The sequence below is a fragment of the Podarcis bocagei genome (assembly GCF_964188305.1).
Source record: "Podarcis bocagei genome assembly, chromosome: 8".
NCBI lineage: Eukaryota > Metazoa > Chordata > Lepidosauria > Squamata > Lacertidae > Podarcis > Podarcis bocagei.
Genome location: NC_138133.1, coordinates 70,239,516 through 70,261,811, shown reverse-complemented (window position 1 = coordinate 70,261,811; position 22,296 = coordinate 70,239,516). Strand labels below are relative to the sequence as shown.

The 22,296-nt window shown below is 38.9% G+C and overlaps 1 protein-coding gene across 18 annotated transcripts in view; it reads right to left on the bottom strand.

The window, feature by feature from the left end:
* Positions 1-22,296, bottom strand: part of RIMS2 (regulating synaptic membrane exocytosis 2) — a 349,417-nt gene that overhangs the window by 293,190 nt on the left and 33,931 nt on the right. For 9 of the 18 annotated variants that reach the window (XM_081204271.1, XM_081204281.1, XM_081204294.1 and 6 more), the window contains exons 2-3: positions 10,655-10,687; positions 10,173-10,259 (exon numbers count right to left, since the gene is read on the bottom strand). The exons of the other annotated variants lie outside the window; for them this stretch is intronic. In XM_081204271.1, coding sequence (XP_081060397.1) covers positions 10,173-10,259; positions 10,655-10,687 — 120 coding nt within the window. The remainder of the gene's footprint in view (positions 1-10,172; positions 10,260-10,654; positions 10,688-22,296) is intronic. 18 annotated transcript variants of the gene reach the window in all.

The window sequence follows — 22,296 nt, the reverse complement described above, 5'->3', positions numbered from 1 at the left end:
TACATAAAGGAAAAAGGCATAAAATCCATTGAAACAATAATATTTCACTAATGTGGAAATTATAAACAATTTTTAAACTAATAACAGCCTTCTGAAGGCAACTGCATATTATGAAATCAGACCAAATAACTGGAAGAGGAACTGGAAGAAGAAAATGAATTGTTTTGGCAGACCTGCCTGCTTGCCCTTTTTGTTCACAATGTTCAGTACTGAATAAAGTTCGTCTTTGTTTACTAATCTTGCAAATCTGGCTCCCTGCCAATATGCCATCCAGCAAGTGCTTTGTAAGTACAATGTTTAGTGTGGGACTCAAAAGCAAATGTGTAGAAGAGAACCATATGGTCAATTAAAATTGTGAGACCAATGCTAAGTTACATATTATTCTTTATATATTTATGGTGTAACTATGATTTGCACTTATTACTGTAAGCTTCATAAGAATGCATACATCTGTTTTGATCTCTTCATTAAAGTCGTTTCATTGCTTACTTTTTCAGCTAGAGACACCATGAGAATTCTTTACCTATTTCAAAACAGAATTTATCTTGTCCGGCTGATAATACTTACCTGCATTACATATCTAATGCTGTTTACCTTTATAATTAGTATCTATCTCTCATTGATATTTACAAACTTAGCCATGCTATAAATCTTAACCAGTTGACTTAATGAATTTCATCACATCTTGACTTATATTTGACTTGAAACTTTACTTGTCCATAGAATCCAAAAAAGCATTAATCAGCAATTTCTTTTAAAATCAATTAAGAAGGTACGCTTTAAAAAATTCAGCATGCACAAATTTTACTTCATATGCACAACTTTGTACCTTCCCCCCACAACATGCTTTCAGTAAGCTATACTTTTAGTGTATTCATAAAGTGGTTAACCCACTGTAAAAGGGTCACAATATTTAAAAACTGATGGTGCAAAAATAACAAAATTAAGCATTAGTGCATTTATGAAAAGTCTGTCATTTCAGCTAATATATTATGTACAGCAGATAAGAGCCATCTGTTTGAAGCCAAAAAATCTGTTACTACTGAGAAGATATTACCCACACTAGCAAATGCAGAATTAACTGTCTGTAAGGCTTCATCTCACGTGACAAAAATAAACAAGTGCCAAATAATAGATCAGTCTACCTTAACTCAGAAATATAACACCCCTGGACATTACAGTATCAGGATTAGAATGAGTTCATTCCACATCATTTACAACATTCATGAGAATGTTCAATTATTAAATAACTTGTATCCTTTTACTGCTGCAACAGTATTGTTCTTACTTGATGGCTTTCCTTTTTAATGAATAGGAGATAAGCATGGACAATGCTGGGTGTGCTAGCATAGTCAGGGATCAGGAGTGTTTACCACTCCATCATCTAATCTTACGCTGTTCAGAGCTGTGTATGTGTGACCAGGGGGGTGGGGCGGGGGGAGGACTGGAGTAATACATGTTGCTTTAGCCAATTATGCCCTGCGCTTGTACAGTTGGTGATGCAATGATTTTAGTGCAGCAGATTAAAATTGTTTCTATAATTAAAACAAAGTTTAAAATATAGGGCAGAGGCACTGGCAGCAAACAATAATACACAGAGAGAATTATTTGACAACAGGGGGCAAAACATGATAAAGCCAAGCTCTCATATAGTGAGGGAGATAGGAAAATAAACTTAGATCAGGGATAAATGTCTTCCCTTGCTACATATTGAAACAGCAACTCCCAACCACAGATACAATTATACCAACAAGTACAATTCAAGCATTTACCAAGCCACTGAAAGTCTTTACATTGTGTGGGGAAAGATGCATCTCATCACCTCCACCACATAAGAAGAGTTTGGATTTGATATCCCGCCTTTCACTCCCCTTCAGGAGTCTCAAAGCGGCTAACATTTTCCTTTCCCTTCCTCCCCCACAACAAACACTCTGTGAGGTGAGTGGGGCTGAGACACTTCAAAGAAGTGTGACTGGCCCAAGGTCACCCAGCAGCTGCATGTGGAGGAGCGGAGACGCGAACCCGGTTCCCCAGATTACGAGACTACCGCTCTTAACCACTACACCACACTGGCTCTCACACATAGACAGTACCATGTATGAACCAGATACTCTATACAGAGACCCAACTGTGCAGATGGACAATTCACATGATCTTCAACAATCATGGTCAGGGATGGTAGAAGTTGTAGTCAAATAACATCTGAAGACCACAGGTTCCCTACTCCTACTCTAGCAGCTACCAAGCACAAGCCTCACACATTATAGGTAAAAGATAAAGGACCCATGGACAGTTAAGTCCAGTCAAAGGTGACTATAGGATTGCAGCGCTCATCTCGCTTTCAGGCCGAGGGAGCCGGCATTTGTCCACAGACAGCTTTCCAGGTCATGTGGCCAGCATGACGAAACCACTTCTGACACAACGGAACACCATGACGGAAACCAGAGCGCACAGAAACACTGTTTACCTTCCTGCCACGGCAATACCTATTTATCTACTTGCATTGCTGTGCTTTTGAACTGCTAGGTTGGCAGCAGCTGAGACAGAGCAATGGGAGCTCACCCCGTCGCGCAGATTCAGACCGCGGACCTTCTGATAAGCAAGTGGTTTAGATCACAGCACCACCAGCTCCCATAACACATTACAGTATAAGACACTGCTATTAAGGGTATTGGGGGAACACACCCAAAATGAGGATAAACTATTAATTTCATTTATTAAAAGAATGCAAACTTGTTACCCAGGTAGAATAGCATCTGCTTTGCATGCAGAAAGTCCTAGATTTGATCCCCAGCATCTCCAGGTAGGGCTGGGGATGTTTTCTGTCTGCAACCATGGAAAGTCATTGCCCATCAGCATAAATGCTGAGCTAGATGAGCCAGTGGCCCTAAGTCAGTTTAATGTAGCTTCCTATGTTCCTGCCTGACTTTTTAATTACAGCCAGTTCTGGGGGTGGCACCAGAAAATTGGAGCAAAACAAGATTTAGTTGGCACGTAATTGATTCTGTTAACCCTTCTGCCTTCTACCCTACCAGTTCCAATGGGCACCAGCCACTACAGTTCCAGAATATGTATCACTTTAAACTTGCTTAAATTAAAGCACAAAGGTGCTCTTGCCCTACAGCCTGTTTAACAGAGTCTCCATCCCTGGTGGTTCCCATCCCTAGTAGATTTGTGGTCCCAGTCCCTGGTACACACTGTCTCTATTCCCATCCTTTTTAATGAATTTATTTAGGTATGCAACACGCAAGAAAGAGAAAAAATGGGAAGAAAAAAATAATCCTCCCAATGGCCCACCCCACACAGTGTTAACAGTCCATGAGTAGTTCACAGAAGTTCTTTATTGAAGTCTACTATAGCGCTTATATGAAGTCCAATATTGTCCAGTGGCAGGAGATGTGAACAAGCAAGAAGACCAATACATACCCTTCCATCAACCATGTCATGAAGGTCTATTTTCCCTTTTCGTTAGATTCTGCAGGAGCCTTTTCAAAACTTTTGTTAGTATGAGTTGAAAGTATTGCCATTGAGAATGAGGTACATGACATCTCCAGGAATACACATATAAATGTACCCACAGAATGAAGGAATCTACACAGATACAGAAACCCAACCAAGGGGGCACTTCCAGACCGTCACTACTTTCAGGAGGGATTCAATCAAATGCTGGTAAATTAAGGTTGCTCAATTAAAGCTGATTTGGAACTCTTGTGCCACAAACCTGCTCCCCCAAAAGATTGGACTTTGAAAAACACACACCAAAACTTCAGAATAGTTTCTAATTTTCCACATGAGTGGCTTCAGATATCATTAAGTGTTTCATTACAGCCTCACAGTACCACCCTTCTTTGCTTTGTTTGGATACGTAATGAGTAATAGATTGGGACTGTGAATATGTTAAAAGAAAGAATACAAAATCATATGGATGGGAAAGAGTTGCAAGGATTGACTTTTTATTATAATAGTTAATTTAAAATGTTCATCTTTCTATGAATTTGTCTTGTTGATTATTTGGAATTCTTCTCAGATATGTCCATATATTCTGTAACCATTCTTTTAATGTTGGAGCCGTTTTTTTTCTTTCCAAAGCTGACCAATGCATAATCTTGTTCCTGGTAATAAACTAGCAACCAATTTTAAGTCGGTATTTTTCACTTCTGTTTTTAATATACACAAAAGGGTAATCTTAGAGCTTCTTGACATATTAAATCCTCTAATTTCCTGAACTGTGTTGAGAACCAAATTCCAGATTTGGTTTGTTGTTGTTTTTTACACAACTCCAGAAAATATGAAGATAGCCAGCCCTTAATCTCCTACATCTCCAGCAAAATAAGTTTATCTTAATTTATGGGGTGTAAGATACCACTGATTGGTGGGTTTTTAAAAACTTTCATTTAGATTAGTGCTTATTGTTTTTGATACTGTTTTAAAAATCCATATATACTATGTTTGTCTTATGGTCAAACTTTCAGGCAGTTGACCACATGCAGCATCTTTTGTTGGAACCAGATTTGTAAGTTTATAGTAGAATACAGTTGATTCTCTGTAAACTCATTTATTAGCATGGATGTTAAGGGTGATAAACTCAGTGCCATTTTCTATGGTAGGGAAAGACTTTCTGAGATACAAAAAATGATGGGGAAATGCACTGTAATGTGTAGGATAACATTGCTTTGACACAATGTCATCTAACCTCCCTGCAACCAAATAAGAATGAATGCTCATTAAATAGCCATTCTGCTCTTAATCTCCCCACAAACAAAGCAGCACAAATTTCAATAAACTGATGATCCAGAAACACGCAGACATACAGGGTTCTAATATTTACTAAGCTGGTAAGAGTGTTCAAGTGACTGAATACAGGCTTGCCCCTCTCCTCTCTACAAACCAGAGAAAGTTCCATATGTTCCAGGCACTACATATAATACACTACAGCTTGTGAAGTTCAGTTAGAACTTTTGATAAGATATTACAGGAAAATATCTTTTTCCAACCAAAATAATAAATGTATTTGATATTAAATCACAAGATTCAGAAGCACAACCCTGTGCAGATTTACTCAGAAGTGAGTCCTGCAAAGTTCAATGGGGAGTTTACCCCGAAGTAAGTGTGTATGGGATTGCCACCTAAAAAGTACTAAACTGAAGCAGAATAAATCACATAAATGAATACAGTGTGCAGCTGGTAGAGAAGAGCTTACAGTAATGTGTAATGCGGGTAGGTCACACTAATAGCCTGGTTGTGAAAATAAGTACACAAGAGTGTTCTTGTTTTCATAAATGAACTGTGGGAGGGCGTATGATGACATAACACCAATGCATATTAGGCATAATCAATGAACATGGCCCAAGATAATATGGGTAAGCTACTGGCACAGCTGAAAGATATAATTAAACACATATAGTATCTTCCTTTCACTGTTAGCAACACATGTATTTCCACAGCTAATACTGACAACACTGGATAATACTACTAGTCCCCACTCTGGCTTTTTATTGAGGAAATCCCATAGAATACCATCAGCAATGATGTCTCAGAGCTGAGACTCTAAATGTATAGGTTAGGCCTAGGAGCCAGAATAGAAAACATACACATTCTTTTGGCAAAGTGATAGGCACCATTGTGAGCCAAGAAAAGAAAGCTAGGAGGAATCTCATTATATTACACTGAATAGAATTGTCTTGACTAATCAGAACACAACAATGCTATTTGGTTACTGACCCACAGACATATGGCTCCAACTCTCTGCTTTCACTATAGCTTTGGGAGTCTGGTCTGCATAAGTCTAATATCATAATATTGTTATGCACATATGTGGGACTACTTCAAGCTTTTTAAGTTCACACTTAAACACACAACATGATATTCCAAATTTATAAAGTTTTCTACTCTACTTTCTTTCCCAGATCCTTTCTTTGAAGAAAGAAAGCTCCCCCCCAACCACCACCCATGGGGGGAAATATGGGATCTCCATATATTTTCCCATTCAGGACAAAAAGCAGCTGAAGCGGCATATTGAAGAGAAAAATGGTTCACCACTCAAAATCCCCACTTCAAGTCACCTGCAGCTACTTTGCATTAACAAAAACTCTGATGAGAGAATCAGTCAGGGAACTACAAGCACAACCATAACAGGGCCTTAAAGCTTTGAATATTAACAATAAGGTGGTATATATTATTCCTTTAGTTTGGAACATACATGCAACACCACAATAACAGAACCTTGGCTAGAATGTATACCACAAAATAGGAAAGGTATGATGGGGCCAAGAGGATGCCCATGTGGTTAAAGATCAGAGGCAAGAAGGTTTCCTTGAGAATTCCAAATAATAAAAACATAATCCACAAACCAGTTGCTGCTAGCTATATATTCTTTCTATTTAGTATAATTATTCATGTTGTTCATTGACCTTAGCCCTTTTCAACCAATGTTCACTGAATACATGGAACAGAAGCAGAATACTCATGCCTGGCCTCCACACATCCAAGAAATGAATAGAACACATGCATGAACAAGTTGAACATGTGTAGTCTCTTTCTATGACATTATAAACCTTACAAAAATACATCTCAGATCCTGCATGCAGAACTTAAACATGTATAACTGGATATACACAGACTCTGTTCGGACTTCCAGCTTAAACATACAGAGATCAAGGACAGGACAGGAGGCACAATACTGCACTCCTCTCCATATGTGTGATTATCACCTTAGCAGATCATGGTCTAGTGGTTCTTTTGGAAGTACATGGGCTCATCATGAGAATCCCAATAGCCATGGCCCCATGAAGAATCCAAAAATGCAGATAGGTGGGACAATCCATTTTATTTATACATAAAAATAAGAGCAACTGCACATAGCTGAGCCAGCCCACCCAGGAAACAAGGTGAGGCAACCGCCTCAGATGGCAGTATTCACAGGGACAGCAGATCCCAACACAGATGTTTACTGTGCCCCACCTTGTTACTGATGTAGATCTTCACTCACCCCTTCTTCCCTCGTGGGGAGGGAGGTGGGAGTTTATGGTTCGCCTCAGGTGCCAAAATGTCTTGGCCCTGCCCTCGTACATGGCATAATATTCAGAGGACAAAGCTAAAATGGGTTAACTCTGCTTGTCATTGGTTCTGGCTCCACCTACTGTTGGTTGGTTGCCTTACATGCTACCAGTTTCAAGAGGCACTAGTAACCACTACATAAACCTGTTTATATCACATCAGCTCATACACGATTCAGATTTTAGTCATTTAGAATTCTTAACATAGAAACAAATAAGATTACATGTTTATCTAACTCCACAATTAATCCATATGGCATTAAGAACAACTAATTTCAAGGGAACTTCCAAGTTGCTTAGGAATGTGGTTTTATAAAACAAACTGGAAATACCAGACACGCTAAAATGCTTTTCTAAAGAAAGAATTAACACCCTGTGATTGTTGAGTAGTTAATGGCAACTTGTAGTTAGTCTCATATTTCTGAATATTTTAATTCTACAGTTTTAGCAATCTGAAGCAACATACATCAGGGCAAACTTAGGTCTTTCAAATTTTAGTGAGACCCTGTGTAAGGCCACATTTCACCTTCAGTTCTGTTAAATTCACGACATCATAGTTGCGACATCCTGTGGTGCCTCCTAGGCTTGGTGTCCAGTGTGGCAGAACCGGTTGCACTGCCCCAAATCTGCCTCTGCAGATACATTTGCTTACAGCTCTGGTTTAATATACCTGAACTATCGTCGTAATGTATGTTTTGTTTCACAGCTCTGATGGAAGCTGTTGGTATACCCCCAATTTCATCTTAATTCATGAGCACTTGGCACACGAAGGAAGAGATGGACTATTCTGCTCCGAACCAGAGGTGTAGGGATTATTCTGTTGGGAAGGTTGGGGGATTAGGGCGGGGGGGGAGAGAGTTTGAATGTTGAAGTTAATCCCTGTTGGAATTAATGGCATCTTTATTTTGTGCTGATGGAATATGATAATAACACTGAAATTACTATGATGCATAATAGATCTATTGCCTGGTATATGCTGTGTAATTTTAAATTAATCTTATAGTGCCACACTTAGCTGAAATAACTTGCAACGTAAATGACCTGAGTACACCAAATAAAAGAAGATATGGTCTGCTTTAAAGTGAGTTAACCCAGACCTTCTTTTTTTTTACAAGATACACATTAAATAAATAAAAAAGAGAAACACAATACTGATACAAAATCCCTCTTCCAATGCAGAGGTGGAGATTGGTACACTTCACGAGGTACTTCCAAAGGTACAGGGTCAGCAAATTTGAAATAAAGTCATAAAAATGCTTTAAAGATAGCACATTGCTGTACATATGCCCAGACAAACTATATGGAATTAATCACAACACATTCAACCTTTGCTAGTGGGAATGCAATTTCCTAGGCTCTCTAGTACACACATGTGGTGGTTCAACCTCAAAATTATTCCCTTTTGGGAGAAAATTTTTCAACCAATTAATTTAAATGATTGGGCAATCGCTACAACCAGACCCAAAATAAGTCCTATTATCTTATTTTACCCCTCAGATTAATAACATAACCAATAATGACTTCATCCCCCATTTATTAACTGCAGCTACATTAGTGATTGCAAAAAAAATGGGAAAACTTTAAATGCAAATCTTTTTGAGGCCTGGATTTCCTAGGTATATCTTGCTTGGAACAAATTAACCATTTCACAAAACGAATATTGATCAAGTGGAAGAATCACACCTTCTATACGACATGGTATCCTTTTATTGACTTTGTTAAGACAATCGAACACGCTTTTCATCCTTCATCAACTCATGGAAACTTATGGAAAGACATTTTCATTTGATTGCCGTTCTTGAAACATCTAAAACTACAGCCATAGCCACTATTTTTCTTTCTTTTCTGTGCAGTTACTAAGCTCTGTTTTCCTTGTATGAGTATGTTTTGTTATTTGTAATTAAGAATCAATTAAAAAAAAATAAACAGACCTTAAGGAATGGCAAAAGTTAGAAGGGTAGTTCAGTGATAAAGTTATAATAAATTTATAGAAAACAAATAAATTCAGTATGAAAAAAATCACTAAAAGATATTCATAGGCTTTCAAAAGAATAACTTTGCATTAAATCAATAACATTAAATTGAGGCTTCTCCACTGCATAGCAAGAAAACTAACAGAACTTTTATCTGTCTCAGTCAAACAATAAGTACACTACCTGCATGTAGGACTCTGATTCACAGCCTGGATTTTTAAATATAAAAAAATATTTAAATACAATAATCAAGTTGAAAAGCCCAAGTAATAATACCATACAATCAACCATGTTCAGGAAGATCCAAGGAAAACTCTCACACACCAGTAGAGGTGTGATGGGGAAAACATTTTGTTCCATTTCTCTTTAGCCTTTGTATTACTAGTAGATAAATAATACTGATGCTTCAGAATAGTTATTTGGTTGACATAAGGGAGAGAGAGAGCCACTTAAATAAACTTAAAAGTAATACTCAATATACCCTTATATGTTCAGTTTTTAATATCCTTGATGTATAATTCTCTAACACTAGATTAAGCTTAAGTCTGAGTCTCCAAACTTTGCCATTTCTGTCACAACCATCACATCTTTAAATTAAAAAATGAGCCATTTTTTCATATGGTCTCATTAAGGGAAATCCATTTATGCATGATGGTAAACACAGAAGACAATATCTGCCTTGCAACTTGACAGATATTGTAAAGGAATGACACAGTGATGATGTAGGTAAATATGTGTACATAAATATCAGGGGCATTCACACAACTGATCTGAAAACTCAAGCTCTTCATGCATATCAGTCATCTTAATTTTGAAGGAGTTATGCGCATGAAGTTCATGAAAGAAGCTGGTCCCCTACAGAGCAGGAAGCATTCCTAACCAACCAAACCTGAAGCCAGGTTCAATTTCCTTTTGCCAATTAAAGATTGAAAATCAGCATCAGTTATATAGCTAATCCTATAGATGCTAACTGAGCAGTAAGTCACAATGAGTTCAGCAAGATTTACTACCCAGCAAGCATGCACAGGATGCAGCCTCAATTTGAAAGATGTTCTTATAAGGATGTTATATATTATTTAAACATACTCTGTGGTATGTTTTAATGCTATAGCAGTACTTAGTCTACAGATAGCGGCTTACTTACGTCTGGGGCTCCTTTTCATTTTGTTGTTTTTGCTGTGGCTGAAGAACGTTATTTACCAGCTCAGTGATCCCACTAAAGGGAAACCACCTGTTTAAATAAGCAAATAATGTGACTGAATAACCAAATAAAATCACACTAGCATAAATGCTTTCTTACCCAATAATAATAGTCATATAAAGGCAGAAAAGCTAAAGCCAATGGGAATGTTCACTGCAATTAAGTCAGCCACTAATAGGATGTAAGGGGAAATAAAGTTTTACATTTAAATAGTCCAGAAGCAGGTAGCAAGAAACTACATCCAGCTAATATGTGGATGAAGTAAGAAGCCGCAAGCAGCTCTTACAAGCCAATCAGAAAGCAGATGACTACCAGCAGCCTATCAGATATTAGTGAAACCTAATACCATCAAAAGGTGCAGAAAGCAGAATATGGCAAAGGTAGAGAAGTCAAGCCCACTACACTTTTAAGATTTTTTTACTTACTGTGTCGCTTGTGGTTTTTGTTCTTCTTTCACCCTAAAAAAATAAGTTTGTGCAGCTGAGTGCAGTGTACTAGAACACAAATCCTATCTGCAGTCCTCACCCTCTCACTCGACAGGCAACAGAAAGAATGCTGTCATTTCCCTGTTCACTTGCCAAAACTTGTATCTAGACAAGTTTTCCACTAGGCTAATGATATTATTACACTATCACAATCATCTTCAGATGAAGGGTGGTATACAAATTTAATAAATAAAATAAAATAAAATAAAAAACACCTAAAATTCTTAATTACTGTTGTGACATTTCATAATGAACACCTAGTTCTTTCAACAGAATTAATTTAAATAATGAAAATTAATTATTTTAATTAGCTATGTGACCTACAGCATATATTGAACCATAAGCTAAAATATTAAATTTAGCATTATTTTAGTCACTATAAACAATAAAAAGGGCTACAAATAAAAATATTTTTAAAAATTTAATGAAACAGAACAAATTGCAAGTATTTTGCATCTCTTCACATATTTGTAGAAGAGTTAATCACTCTGTTTCTCTGTAAAGTAAATACATTAAGTTTGTGATGAAATGCTTGGCTCAAATTGCTTTCAACCTGTGATGATCCTTGTTGCAATAATCATCAGAAGCACACAACAGTGTACAAATCCTAAGAGCAAGTAGATAAAAGCTAAATTTCATCCTCCACATGAAATCTAATCAAACAAGTGTGAACAAGACTAGTTAACACATTCCCTAGTTTAACAAAGCATTCTAAAATCTAACAGACAACTTCCATTTATATTTTGTTATTTTGTTACACTTTTCATATGAAATGTTTTAAAAATTCAATGTTTCATTAACAATGTTGCAAGCAGAATATTTTAAACACTATGTGTTTAGAGCCATACCATATGCTAGGTCAGCCTTCCCCAATCTGAGAGCACCAGTTCAGGGAAGGCTATGCTAGGTCATGCTAGTCTTCATTTACAGTACTGAAATCCAGTCACTCTTCCTGTACAAAAAGTGCCAAATGTGTCCCATGCTGCTGCCTCAGAAATGTGGGAAATTGAAGCTCCTTAAGTGGATGTAAAATTCCAATTGTTGCTTGTACATGATGCTATGAGCTAGCATGGCAAGTATTGCCAACATGCTGCCCTTCAGATTTTGTTGGACTTAGAATTATAGAATTGTAGAGTTAGAAGGGATCATGAGGGCAATGCTTCAATTCCCAGCCAGCATGATCAGTGCCCAGGTGTAATGTAATGCATGAGACTGTCAAATTAGGTTTCTCAACAGTCTCTGCTGTGAGCTGCATATCTGACCTAGGGAACAGAGTTGTATTGCTGGAAAAGGGAGGGAAAGCAGGGAGAAAGACAGAAAACAGACAATAAGTCTTTACTGTAGCCTTTGACACATAAGATGTATGTTTTTAGGATCCATCCTATTTTTGTTATTGCAAGATGCTTTATATTGGTTATAAATTAATGTAACCCAACCTGGGATCTTAGGGTGACAGATGGGAAATCAATTTAAGCAAGCAAGCAAGCAAGCAAGCAAACAAACAAACAAACAAACAAACAAACAAACACTGTAGCTTGGGAGCAGGCGTAGGAAGGCTAGTGAAGCACCAGTGGGGACTCAAAATGTGAAAAGAAAAACCATGCTAGCAGTTTAGATAGAAAGGTAGCCTTGGGTTTGTCGCTAGTTAAAGTGACTCTCTGGGAAATGCCTTGAAGATGTGGAGTCTCACTTAGTGCTGAAGCTAAACTAATGAACAGGATAGTCTAGACAGTTTCACTTTTAAACCAGTACTTTTATCATACCATCCCCTAAAGTGACACCAAGTCTTCCTGTTTACCTACCCCACCAAATCAACTGTTAATTCTCAGAATACGAGTTAGTGTGATTTTTGAACCTGATGAAGTGCCTTTGGCTACTGATCTGAGGGAGAGGCAGCAGGGAGGCTGATGCAGTGCAAATCCATTGGTGGAGGCTATATGGCACTCCTGCTGGTGTATTTGCACCACACCAGCCTCTCTGCCATCTTGCCGCTCCGTCTCCTTCTTGGTAAGCAGCAGCCACTCAGCTCTTGGAAGGTCAAATGAGCACCGTTACCCCACCATACCATCTGCTACTAAATATTTTTTGGTGAAATTGCACAGGGCAATGGAGACAATTACTACAGCAGCTTATTTTCATGCTAGAGGGATATGGAAATAGTCAATGCTGGGTCAGCTGGAAAAATCACGCTGAACGAGTTACACACACAAATAACTGGAATAAGGCCATCAAGCTTCATTTCCTTGATTTTCTACTGAAAGGCAAAGCCCAAAATATATTCAGAGGCCTAACACAAAGGGATCTGCAAACCTACACCTCAGTTCAGAATGCATCGCAGCAAGTGGGGGGGGGGGACTCCAGTTCATAGGCTTAATTAGACCCACCGGGCTTCTGAATTTGGCCTCTGAAGCCATTTTGGACAAACCATGATCACTAGTCAGTCACATGATCTACTTTCTCCAATCTAAGCACTCAGTGCTAACATCATAGATAAGCCTCTTCCTGTTCTTTGACAGTAAAAGGCAGCAGGCAAATGTTTCTCTCCTACCTTAGTGCTGTGGTCCAACAATGCTAAGATCAAACATAATAAAAATGTTGCCTGATCTTTAAGAGCAAAAGGCAGCATTTCCGCAGAAGAGGGGGGGAATGCTGTTTTTCACTCTTAAATTCACTGCCTGTATGTGTCTGTCTGCCCCTAAGTCTGTGTGTGTGCACGCCTGTCTGCTTTATTTTATTTTTATTTATGTTTTTGTTTTGTCTTTATCTCTGCCTGCTTCCTGATTAGAGTGACAAACAAACCCCTGTGTTGCAATAACTTTATGGTTTCAGCTTGCGTTGTGATGCCAGATTTGATATACTGTACCTTTAAATTTTCTTACTTTGTTCTTAATTGTTTGCTATTTGACACACCTGTGAATAACTAAGTTCTTACATGGGTTTTATCAGCATCGCTGGTTAGTAAGCTCTGATCCACAAGTATTATATTTACCTGTATGAATATTCTAAAAATTACTTGGTATATATTCCTTATTTATTATTTATTCATTTTGCTGGTTGCTCAGTTTTATTTTTGTTATCATCCATTGTATGTAATGTATTTAATTTCATCATCAGCTGATGAAGATTCATCTTCAAAACAGTTGATCCAATCCTGATATACTGTTCTGCTTGTTTGCTGTTTGCTATTGAATTCGTTACGTTGGAGCACCCACTACAATACTTATTGGACATTGAAAGGCATCCTGCCTGCATCATGGTGTTCCTCGCCAGTAACTCTTTACGTTGACTACTCTTTGGTTGTGGACTGACAGACATATATATTATTTGGATATTATTTGGAAATTGTAAATTTTGGATGACATTCTGCTACCAATAATAATACATTTATTACATTCATTAGCCACATGTTGCCGCTGTATTTGAGCAGATGCTTCCTTATTAGAATCAAGCACCTTATTAGAATCAAGCACCTAATTCCTTATTAGAATCAAGCACCTTTCAGTAATGAGAGGCAAGCAGAAAAGGAACCTCTCCAAAATTTTGGATATTCCCTGAGACTCTAGTCTGCCAATTTCCCCAGAAAAATTTCCCACAGGAAACCAAAAAAGCTCTCTATATGAAGGAAGTCACTGAGATAGTCTCAACGTTAAACATGCCCCAGAAACACTTGATAACAGCACCACTTCAACTGCAAAAGTGCATGAGATGAAAGCAGAAACTGCTGCAGCTATAGGAAAGTCAAAACTCCCAAAGTTGATAAATACATGAAAGCAATGTAGTGTGTAGCATGTTATCAGCAAACTGAAAGCAGCAAGAAAACCATGCAGACCCAAAGAGGCAGAAAACGTGAGGGCAGGCCAATGGGACAAAGCACACCACCACAAACAGATTCCTGAGAGAAAAGAATTAGAAGACTTTTACTGAAAATGTAGCAGGAAATATAATTTTAAACATGAGCAACACAGCAATGTAATTTAAAGATGCCAAGAAACTTCACCAGGTGAGAGTTATGAGACAACTTTCCACCTGGAAACTGGCATGCCTCACTTAATATATCCTACAAACCAATGAGATAGAGTCAAAATAAATGTTATGGACCTCCATCTTATATTTTGATTGATTCTGGGGCATTTTCCTTGTATATGCACAATTCTAGAAAGCACCACTAAAGATGACTGGAGAACCTGAAGTCTTTGCAAACCAGACTATGTTCAGAGTCATGTGAATATGGCAAACCACCAACATCCTAGACATGTTGTCTATCTTGTGAATGTTTGGTCACATCTTTCAAAGAAGCATAGTGGGAACTGAATTCCCCTAATCAGTATGATGTTGACCTGAGTTTTAAGGACCTTTGTACTGTGTAGGATATAGGAGCAGCCAGCAGGTGGAGCAGTACTATTGAGCCAACTTCCCATCACTGGCACTGTTGCCTGCTACCCAGGCAGGACATCAGGAAGATTAGGGCTCTATGGGTGCCCCGTCATAGCCAATCTGGTACTCCTATCAGTGTGTCCACACAGTCCCAAACTCACCACAACCCCACCCTTAAACCATACCAGCAAGCAGCAACAGCACCAGTGTTGGGAGTGTGGCTTCACAGCACTGTACCAGCCACTTCTGGAAATATAAAATGCTTTCCACGACACCCATTATGAGGTAAAGTAGAGATAAAGAGTTACAATGGAACAAGCAGTATCCTCAAAAAGTGAAATATGCTTGGAAGAGGGTGGGAGTGAGAGGAAGGCATATCATTAGGCCAACATGAATTTCTTGTTGCCCAAACCATAGCCAGGATTCAGAAAGACTATATCCCAGCAATGTGTGATGACAGAATCTCAAGCTGTGCATTAGGGGACAAATCTGGGAGCATTCCATTCAGATGTGGTGGTTATGAAGATGTTGCTGCCAAAGTACTAGCGACATAGCCAAATATTGGCACCATACTAGCATGGGCATAGCCAGGATTTATTGTGAGGACAGAACCGAGTTATCAGTGGCACAACAGGTTAACCAGCCAAGTATTTTTATTTATTTATTTTATTTAGAGGGGTGGCTCACACACACACACACACACACACACACACACACACACACACCGCTACACCCATGCATACTAGAGGGAAAGGGGAAGATTTTGCAAAGACAAAAAAATGACATAAACACCCACTGCACACTGAAATCTCTCCTTTCATTGGAGCAAAGGTGGAACTCAACAGTGCCACCTGCTGGGAAGTTTTTTTTACAGAAAAATATATTTTTAAAAAACATGCTAAATTGTTGGGAGGAGGGGCAGATACAGCTCACAGGCAGCGAGTTTGAGTTTGACACCTCTGCCCTAGACCTACTTGCAAGTGCATATTGATTCTCTATCCTGGATATGTCCAGTGGCTACTGGTAAGTAGAAGGAAGCCCTGATGACTGACTGAAGCTACTAACAAGAGGGATTTTTATAATTTTATGCCTTTTGGATTCTAGCACTCTTTGGATATTTCAAAGATTAGTGGTTGTTGTCTTGGTAAGCCTACAGGACATATATTTCCTAGTATATATTGATGACATAATTGTCATTGGGAGATCTTTTAAAGAACACCTGCTGAAAATTAAGCCTGTACTGTACTTGAGAAGCAAACTGCTACTTGTTTGAAATGCAGTAAGATACCTACATCGTATAATCTCCAAAGATGGGATACAATAGACCCTGACAAAGTAGAAGCCATTTGATCTCAGCCAACACCGCAGTCAATCACTAAGGTATGGAGTATTCACAATAAAAAAAATTCCTTCCAGTAGCACCTTAAAGACCAACTAAGTTAGTTCTTGGTATGAGCTTTCGTGTGCATGCACACTTCTTCAGATATCTGAAGAAGTGTATCTGAAGAAGTGTGCATGCACACGAAAGCTCATACCAAGAACTAACTTAGTTGGTCTTTAAGGTGCTACTGGAAGGATTTTTTTTTTATTTTGACTATGGCAGACCAACACGGCTACCTATCTGTATGGAGTATTGTTATCTAAGTTTTTATTATACACTATTTATTGCTAACTGCCACAATTGTCCAGCAATTACACAAATTATCAGAGAAAGAGCAAATGTACCAGTAGAACTTAATAAGAAGTGTTCTTAAAGTTAAAGAAAAGGCTGTTTCTGGGTTACCCAGGCCTTCCACCTAACATTTATTCAGGGTACAAATGTCAGTGACTGGTATTGGTGTGGTCCTAATATAACAAGAGAGAATGGCTGCATATGCTAGCAGAATCCTCAGTAAAGTTGAGACCACTCCACTACAGAGAAAAAACTGCTGGCCATAGTGACATTTACTTAAGATTTTCAACATATCCTCAGGGGTGGGGGGAATCCTGCTAAGGGCAGATCACAATTCACTTCAATGGCTTCATAACTTCCATGAGCCACAGGGACTGTTGGCACATTGGCTTGAACACCTGGCTCAGTACCAGTACCAGATTAAGCATTGCACAAGAAAACAACACAAAAATTCTCATGCTCTGTCCAGATGGTCAATTCTAGATGATGCTAACAAGGACTCCGGGGCCATGGCAAAACATACTGATACTTTAATCATAATGCTGATATCAGGAGAAACCACTGCTGGAAGGGAAGGAGGAATCTCATGATGATGATGATGGAGGAGGAGATGGAGCCACTGCCTTAAAAAAAGCCTAAGTCATGGATTCAATTATTCCATGCCTAAGAAGCTGAAAGGCGGGAGGACCCTGCAAGAGTTCCATGTTGAGGCACCATGTAACCCAAATTTGCTTCAGTACAAAGAGGCTTTGCCTGATTTATAGCTATAGCAAGGGCTACTAGTTAGGTGTCAAAGGGCACTGAGAAGCATGACTTTTCATACACTAATAGATTCCACAGGGATCAGTCCTGAATATCTCTGAAGCACTAAACTGCAGCAAAGCAGGAGTATATTTGGGAATAGAGAAGCTATCCCAAATAGTCCAAAGTCAGTACTACTGGCCTGGATGGTTCACACCTGTAAAAGACTGGGAGAAGTTATGCTATACCTGCAGAACTCACAAAACAACTTTTATTACACACATGGCTCCCATGGTGACCACACAAACAGGTAGTCCTAGCAGTGGCGTAGCGTGGGGGGTGCAGGGAGGGCCGGCCGCAGCGGGCGCAACATCTGGGGGTTAGGGTTAGGGGGCGCAAATCCACGGGTTAGGGGGCGCAAATTACTTGCCTTGCCCCGGGTGCTGACAACCCACGCTACGCCACTGAGTCCTAGAGCAAGTCACAACCGATATTCTGAGACACCTGCCTCAGATGGAAATGAGGAACAAATGCATCCATTATTGCAACTCATTCTACACAGGCTGCCCTCAAAACGGAACAGGCAAATTACTGGCTGGGGTTCCATTTAGAACTCATTTAACCTGTTTTAACTTAGCTTCACTGGTTGCCAGTTCATTTATGGGATCAATTCAAGGTTCTGAGCCTTTAAGTTGCAAATATCTGAAAGACTACCTCCTTCCCTACGTACCTTTTCAGTTGTTAAGACTGGATAATCATAGTGAGAACACAGAACACCCCACTGGCTTGACGACTATCAGCTGGATTAGTTGGAACATAAGAAGCTGTAGTCTAGCAACTTTTGGAAAACAATACACTAGCTACCTCAGAGCTGGTGCTATCATTAGGCAATCTAGGCAGCCGACTAAGGCCTGAGTCCTGACCTCAGAGGGGCACAGTACTGACCTTTGAGTGGCACAATTTTAAACAGATTAGATTTTGTTATATCTTATAAACTTCTGATAATATTTTTCTTCTCTTTTATATTTTGAAGAATTTTATCATTTTTGAAGTAATCCATACATTAGAACTGTTAGATCATAGAGTTGATTAGAGGTTATGTGATTGATTGATTGATTGATTGATTGATTGTGAAAATGCACTTAATTTTAAATCTTCCAGTCATATCTTAATCTTATTTAGAAAGTGTATTCATTTTTCTAGTGAGCTATGGCTGATACAAAACAACCATCTGGAACTCAGTACCACAAACAAAAGGGGAAAAAAGCTAAGGAGCAAGTAAAGCAAGAGGTGTTCTTCCTGAAATATATTTGTGCATAGAAAGCAATTGAAGAACAAGCATATGACTACAGTGGTACCTCTGGTTACGAACTTAATTCGTTCCGGAGGTCTGTTTTTAACCTGAGGCACCACTTTAGCTAATGTGGCCTCCCGCTGCCACCATGCCACCAGTACGTGATTTCCGTTCTCATCCTGGGGCAAAGTTCTTAACCTGAGGTACTACTTCCGGGTTAGTGGAGTCTGTAACTCGAAGTGTTTGTAACCTGAAGCATTTGTAACCTGAGGTACCACTGTATACTGTTGTTGAAACTAGCACTGAGGGAGATAGATATGGTGCTCCTACTACAAATAATATAAACTCTAAGACAGAAGTTTTGCAAATTGGAGATATTTCTGGAAATATTTCAGGAAAAAGAGGATGTCAAGAAAAGTGAGAGTACTGCAAAGTCTGAAAAAGATGGCATTGTGCCTGACTTGAATTACGGTGACTCTGTTAGATGGCCAAAACTACTGTGATAATTTGCAATAGTTTATCATACAGCATGGACCACTGCAGGTTGCAGGAGTACCAACTAGGCCCCACAATGGTGGGTGCCCCAGGCCATGGGTGCCATGCAGTGTGCATGGCCCTGGCACCAAAAATTGTGGGTGCCCAGCCTCTTAATGGGAATTTTTGTGGTGTTCAAGCACCCAGGTGCCTAGGGAGCTGGCACCTATAGCAGGTTGTATCACATGATTTCCCCAAAGACTAAAAAACAGAACATTTTATACTATACCCTACAAAGGGAGACTATATTCAGTCTCAAAAGATACGGTTTTCTTGTTTTTGCTGTAAGTTGTTCAGCAAAAAGAAATGGTACATCAACCCTACAAGAAACAGGTTCAAAAGACTGGAGGAACATTGGAGCAATTCTGTTTTCACATGAGAGGAATTCTGACCATTTAGCAAACTATCAGACCTCGAAAAAAATTGAATTATGCTTATCTAAAGGAAAAAACAATTGATAATATTAAGCAGCCAAAAATTGGGCAAGACTAATAATATTGGGACACTTGAATACTTTGGTCAGAGTTCTTGGCATGCAAAAATTGGCATTCTGTGGTGCAGCTGAAAAGTTGTACAGTGCTAGCAATGATCCCCCCCATAGAATATCCAGCCCTTTTTGATCCTATCATGAATCTACTTTTGCATAGAGTTAAAGAGCAAGAAACAACGGTTCACTACCTAGGGAAAGATATCCAAAATGAGCTTATTCAGCTTCTAGCAGGTGCTATAAAGTAGCATGCAAACTCAGCCAAATACTATTTAGTTATTCTGGACTGCATACCTGGTGTTAGTCATATTGAACAGATGACAATGATTGTACGTTATGTTCATGTAATCAAACCATTTGATAATGAGATGTCTGAGCCTGAGGTTATCGTAAGAGAACATTTATTGGGATTTGTTCCAAATGATAAAATTTTCATATTTTACATTTCAAATTAAACATCTTTCATTGATTATACCATACAATCAATGACTTCCCTCCTTCCCCTTCCAAGGTTCTTTTAGTTTATCTACCATTCCTGCATATTTTAATATATCCATCTGCTTCAGTTCTCCTATCTTGCATCACTTTTAAATATGTTATGCTGTTGAATTTTCCTTAATATTGCCAGCATTTTCATCTGTGCGCAATTATTTTCTACATACTCAATGAAAATTTCCCACTCCTCTTTAAATACCTAAGGAGTGGAAAATTTGGATTTGTTCCATTAAAGGAGACTACAGGTACTTTTATGACTTATGAACTTACAGTAATAGCCTGAAGATTTTCGAAGTCTATGCCACCACAAGGAGTACTCTTCATACTACAACAAAAACACCTGGATAATGTGCCTAATGTTTCTCTTGCTCTAAGCATACTTCTCACACTTCCTGTGTCAGTGGGAAGTGATGAACACAGCTTCTCAAAGCTCAAACTTATGACAATTTACACTCAACAATATTGCAAAAAGACTAGAAGGCTGGGCAACAATATCAACTGAACATACCAAAGCATCAGCACTGAATGAATTAGTGACAAAAATTCCAAAGGAAAAAGCATGCAAAGTAAGGGAAGGGGTTTGCCAAAGCCTTTGCAGGAGTTACTGGAGAACAACATTTAAGGGCCCATTCATGCTTCCATTTGTCCCATGGGTTCAAATCACAGATCTGGGAGGTTGGTTTGTTCGCTTGCTTTTCTTGTCCCACTGTTTTCCCCAAGAAAACCTGCTGTTTACTACTAAATTGGAACAAACGTGAATTGGATATTCTGTGGTTCGGCGGTAAAGAACCCCTATGCCTATAGGCAAATCGATACAACATGTGAAAAGTGTAACTGCGTTTCACAGATATATTTTTAAAAAAAACAAGAATTATGGAGGGATAAGGGTTAATAATAATAATTGTTGTTGTTGTTGTTTGAACCCATCTGGGTAAAAACCCATCTGGCTGGGTTTCCCCAGTCACTCAGGGTGGCTCCCAACCAAATATTAAAAACACGATAAAACATCAAACATTAGAAACTTCCCTAAACAGGTCAATACTGCAGCGTGTTGGTAGAGGGGCTTTAAACATCTATCCCTTTGCACCAAAGTCCTGACAATAGCGGTCCCCTGTAGCTTCCCTCTCAGGGCAAATAGTAGCTTTTGAGGGACCAATTTTTGTCAGAACCAATGTTGGTAAAATATTAAACCTCATTCACCAGTCTTAAACCTGATCCGGCCCCTCTGCCTCTTTCTTTCCTGTTATTTTAAATATATGTGAACTAAAATAACATATTTCACATATCATGTGTTTTGACCCTATGTTTTTATTTCGTGTTGGTTTTTTTAAAAAAACAACACACACACACTATGCTTTGCTTTGTGTGAGTCACCTGGTTGGTCAGTCAGCTGAGCCCCTGTCTCAGTTCAGAAAATGGTCCCTGTTAATTAGATGCTGACAGGATGTTCTTATTGTGGACAGAAGCAGGAAGTTCATTGATTGTGTTTCTGAATGATGCAGTGGAGTAGAGTGCATATGCTTGCAGAAAAATAAAGAAGCATTTCACAGAGCAAAGGGCTCAGTGCTGATGCAAAACAAAACTAAAGTCGTCTTTGAAATCATGGGAAGAGTTCAATAGCATGCTGATAATGTACATTTGTAAACATAACAAGGAAACATTTTCATTTCTCTTGTGACTATTGAAGCTGCCACCTAGCCCAGTATTACTATTCCGATTGGCACATGTGTGCGTGTGGCTGCACATGTGCGCGCGCACACACACACACAAGAAAATAACTGCTGGGTCAGACCAAAGGTCTATCTAATCCAACATCCTGTATGTAGTAGCCAATCATATGCCTTATAGGAAACCAACTGTTTCTCTCCAACTGTTATTCAGAGGTAAACCTCCTGATTATGGAGTTGATACGTAGCCAAAGATAGCTTTATTCTCCATGATTGTCTAATTCCCTTTGAAAGCCGGTGACCACCACCAAATCTTGT